General features: G+C 53.9%; 1 protein-coding gene across 1 annotated transcript in view; it reads left to right on the forward strand.

Annotated features, from left to right (window-relative positions):
- The window catches only part of LOC103602026 (unconventional myosin-If-like), a gene marked incomplete at its 3' end in the record, with an annotated part of 25,612 nt that overhangs the window by 15,661 nt on the left and 5,494 nt on the right, over nucleotides 1–4,457 (forward strand). The window contains 7 exon segments of the mRNA XM_008586426.1: nucleotides 864–995; nucleotides 1,168–1,302; nucleotides 1,534–1,666; nucleotides 1,916–2,112; nucleotides 2,843–2,923; nucleotides 3,044–3,130; nucleotides 4,012–4,098. Coding sequence (XP_008584648.1) covers nucleotides 864–995; nucleotides 1,168–1,302; nucleotides 1,534–1,666; nucleotides 1,916–2,112; nucleotides 2,843–2,923; nucleotides 3,044–3,130; nucleotides 4,012–4,098 — 852 coding nt within the window.

Consider the following 4,457-nt stretch of genomic DNA (forward strand, 5'->3'; position numbering starts at 1 on the left):
CCTCTTGTCCCCTTCCAATCTCCCACACGACCCCAGAAGCAACCACTCTTCTGATTTTTTTTCTACCATAGATTAGCACTAGCTATTCCAGAACTTTATATAAATGGAATCACATAGTATAAGGGGTCTTCAGAAAGTTCATGGAAAGATTTGTATTATCTTTCCATTCTATTCTTCAATGAACTTTTGGAAATACAATCTCCTGATACACACAAAACATGGAAGAATCTCAAAAATGTATCATTACATTTTATTTCCTATAATTGCACTGTACAGTAGAATAAGTATATGTGATACATTACAGGTGTTTAGTTGTGTAAGATGATGTTATCATTTGTATTGTTGTTGGATGGAGATGGCAGAAGGGAGAAGTAAGGGGACTTCTCTGCCCTTCAACCTCTCTGGCCAGAGCAAAATCCAGATGGTATCAGAGACCAAAGAAGGGGACCTGTGGGTTCTTGCTCTGGGCTCAGAGAGAACATATGGGAGACACACAGGATCATTGGGATCAGTAGCATCCCATAGAAACATCAAGGTCTCTGTCATGGTGGAGGGACTGGGGAACTGGCAAAAAAAAAAAAAACTGTGATGCTTCTATGTGCCAGGCACTGGGCTGGGTGCCTTGAGCAAGGGATTGGAGAATCAGCGAGGGAGGAAAGGGCATTCCTGGCTCAGGACACAGCCTGAGGAAAGGCGAGAAGGAAGCAGCTGGTGAAGAGGGCAAACTCAGTGAGTGGGAGATGTGGCGAGAAAAGCAAGTTGAGGTCATACAGGGAAGATGGGATGAGAGGCCAGGCTCCTAAGACCCAGCCCCAAGTCTTTCCCGGGACCCTGGAGGGCTGATGTGTTTCTCTCGGATTCAGGGCAAGTACTTTGAGATCCAATTCAGCCGCGGTGGGGAGCCAGATGGGGGCAAGATCTCCAACTTCCTGCTGGAGAAGTCTCGCGTGGTCATGCAGAATGAAAACGAGAGGAATTTTCACATCTACTACCAGGTGCAGGGAAGGGGGCTGTGGGGCTGGGACAGAGGGAGCCCCACCTGGAGCTGGGAGTGGGAAGGGGAAGATGGAGAAATTAGTGTCTGGGAGCCCATGACAGTGAGGACCAGGGGACCACAAGGGCCACGCAAGGCCAGCTCCACATGCATGAGCTTCGCACACCCTCCAGCTGCTGGAAGGGGCCTCCCAGGAGCAGCGGCAGAACCTGGGGCTCATGACACCTGACTACTACTACTACCTCAACCAATCAGACACCTACAAGGTGGACGGCACCGATGACAGGAGTGACTTCAGTGAGACTCTGGTGAGCACCGGCTGTCACTCCAGCCCCCCTCTCCAGTTACAAATCAGGAAACCAAGGCCCAGAAAGGTGGAGACACTTACCCAAGGTCACACAGCAAGTGGTTGAAAGAGGCAGAATAGCCACCCAAGTGGCCTGACTCCCTGAGTCCATGTTGTGGCCCCAGAAGCCTAACCATGGGGCAGGGTGGAGGCCGGAATGGGTGGCACAGGTTTGTCTCCGTTATGCCCACAGAATGCCATGCAGGTCATTGGGATCCCGCCCAACATCCAGCAACTGGTCCTGCAGCTTGTGGCAGGGATCATGCACCTGGGGAACATCAGCTTCTGTGAAGATGGGAATTATGCCCGGGTGGAGAGTGTGGACCGTGAGTGTGGGCGCTGGGGAGGGCAGGTGGGAGGCCTGTGTGTGTGTGCACACGCGAACTGCTCCCTCCTAGCTCAGCACTGGGAGGGCAAGAACTACAAAGACAATGTCAGTGTCACTGGGTAAGATGGGGAGAGAGGGAGGAAACAAGGCCCAGAGAGGTGCAGCGACTTACCCCAGGTCACAGAGCGTGAGGCCACATGAGGCACAAGAGCCTGACCATCTGTCTCCTCTTGCCCTGGCCCGGCAGTCCTGGCCTTTCCCGCTTACCTGCTGGGTATCGACAGCAGTCGGCTGCAGGAGAAACTGACCAGCCGCAAGATGGACAGCCGCTGGGGAGGCCGCAGCGAGTCCATCGACGTGACCCTGAATGTGGAGCAGGCAGCGTACACCCGCGACGCCCTGGCCAAGGGACTCTACGCCCGCCTCTTTGACTTCCTTGTGGAGGCAAGTGGGACCAGGGCTGGAGGACTCAGTAGGTGCTCTGGGACAGCAGACATTTATGGAGTGCCTAGTGTGTGCCAGGCCCTGTGCGACCAGCCAAGTGGGGAAGACAGGCTTAAATGTCATAATGTCACCAATGTCTGGCCATGGGGAGCTGTCGGCATCAGCAGTAGCTGATCAGATGGAAGATCCGGAGACACCCTGCAGCTAAGTTCTGGACCGTCACTAGGACGGCGCTGCTGGAGCTGTCCAGGCCTGGAACTGGGATAGGGGCTTTGGGGATGGAGTAGGGTGGGTGCATTTGAGTGCCGAGAGGAGAGCTTTCAAGGAAACAAAGTGATGACGGGAAAGTGGTGGGAGGAAACAGGAAGTGTCGAGGCTAAGAATAATCACCATAGTAGCGAACATTATGTAGCACGTGGTGTGTGCCAGGTACTGTTGTAAGCGTGTTAGGTGCATCAATTCCTTCATTCCTCAGAAAAAGCCCTACAAGGTGGTTATTATTAACCTATTTTAATGATGAGAAAATAGAGGCACAGATGGCTCCCAAGTCAGGAGCCCCGATGCTCTAACACTTAGGTTTCTCCTATGGGTGATTGATCGGGGGGTGGGCAGGAGAAAGATGTGTGGCACCAGCGCCTGTGAACTTGGCTGAAAGCATAACATAAGAATGTCAGGCTGGGGTGAGCCTCGCTGGACATGCCCTGATCTGCTGTCCCCACCTGCATCACAGGCCATCAATCGTGCTATGCAGAAGCCCCAGGAAGAGTACAGTATTGGGGTACTTGACATCTATGGCTTCGAGATCTTCCAGGTAGAACCCCTACCCCCAGCCCACCTCCTGTCCTCACTGAAACTCTTGAGACAGCCCAGTGGCCACCAGAGCTTCCAGCATCCGTCCACTGAGAGAAGGACCCCTTTCCTCCCTTGGCAGAAAAACGGCTTTGAGCAGTTCTGCATCAACTTCGTCAATGAGAAGCTGCAGCAAATCTTTATCGAACTCACCCTGAAAGCCGAGCAGGTGGGCAGGGGCAGCCAAGTGGTCAGGGACGGTGGACTCTGATGGTAGGGGGGCAGGACCATGAGGGTTGCTGAGCAACCGGGGGACACCCCAGTCCCTTCCCCCACCCCATCGTTATCACCTCTCTCTGCTTACCTGTCCAGGCTCCATCCTAAGATTTCCTTCAAAAGAGGCCCTCTCCCTCTAAAGCTTTGGCAAGGGCTAGACAATAGCCTCTTTGTTCATTCATTCGACAATTATTTATTAAGCGCCTGTTGTGTGCCAGACACTGTTTAGGGTACTGGAGACACAGCCATCAACCAGACAAACCAAAGTCCTGCCATTTTGACTCTTTCCCTCTCCCAAAAGCAGAGCGACAATTATTTATTAAGCGCCTGTTGTGTGCCAGACACTGTTTAGGGTACTGGAGACACAACCATCAACCAGACAAACCAAAGTCCTGCCATTTTGACTCTTTCCCTCTCCCAAAAGCAGAGCCTGAAGCAAGGATTCAGGGCAAATGGTTTATCTGGGAGGTGATCCCAGGAAGCACCAAGAGGGGAATGAGGAAAGGACACAGGGATTTTTAAAAGAGTCCAGATAGGGTGTTAATGGGCGGGTTATGCTGTGGGCAACGGGGGCTCAATTCTGCTGGGACCCCTGGGAGACTTTGTAGAGCACACTTCAGAGTCGGCCCAGCAGAGGAGCGAGGGAGCTGGGCTCCTCTCCTGTGAGTTGTTGGTCAAGGGCTTCCAGGGGTGGGAACGTAATTCTCTGGCACTTCCACCGTGTCCCACACAGGGGCAATGGGCTTTGTCGGAGACAGTCCTAGGTAAGAGACGGGGGCAGTACTGACCACCTGTCCTTCACCTACCGCATCCCTGCCCCCTTTGCACCCCCAGGAGGAGTACGTACAGGAGGGCATCCGCTGGACCCCCATCCAGTACTTCAACAACAAAATCGTCTGCGATCTCATCGAAAACAAGCTGGTGAGGGCTGGGCCCACTTTGGGGGTCTCACTGGGCCATGGAGCTGGGCCTGGGAGACCCGAGAGGGGGTTATGGCACCCTCGGGCCCCTCTACCCTCCTCTGTGGCCCTCCAGCAGATAGAGCACAACTGAAGTATCTCCTAAGCCACCTCCTCCATTCATTCCTCCCCGCTGCTCCCCTTTCACTGTTTCGCTCCACAAACACCCCCTGGACAACCCTGCTCAGGGTCAGAGGGGTCAAAGTGGACAGGTCTCCACCAAGGAGCTCCAGTCTGGGGAAGGCATGGATTCCTTATGGGATCCCCCACCCCCTCCCGCGCCCCAGCGAGCTTCCCCTCCCCACATGCACAGATCTGGGT

This window comes from Galeopterus variegatus, unplaced genomic scaffold (assembly GCF_000696425.1).
Source record: "Galeopterus variegatus unplaced genomic scaffold, G_variegatus-3.0.2 Scaffold3980, whole genome shotgun sequence".
Taxonomy (NCBI): Eukaryota; Metazoa; Chordata; class Mammalia; order Dermoptera; family Cynocephalidae; genus Galeopterus; species Galeopterus variegatus.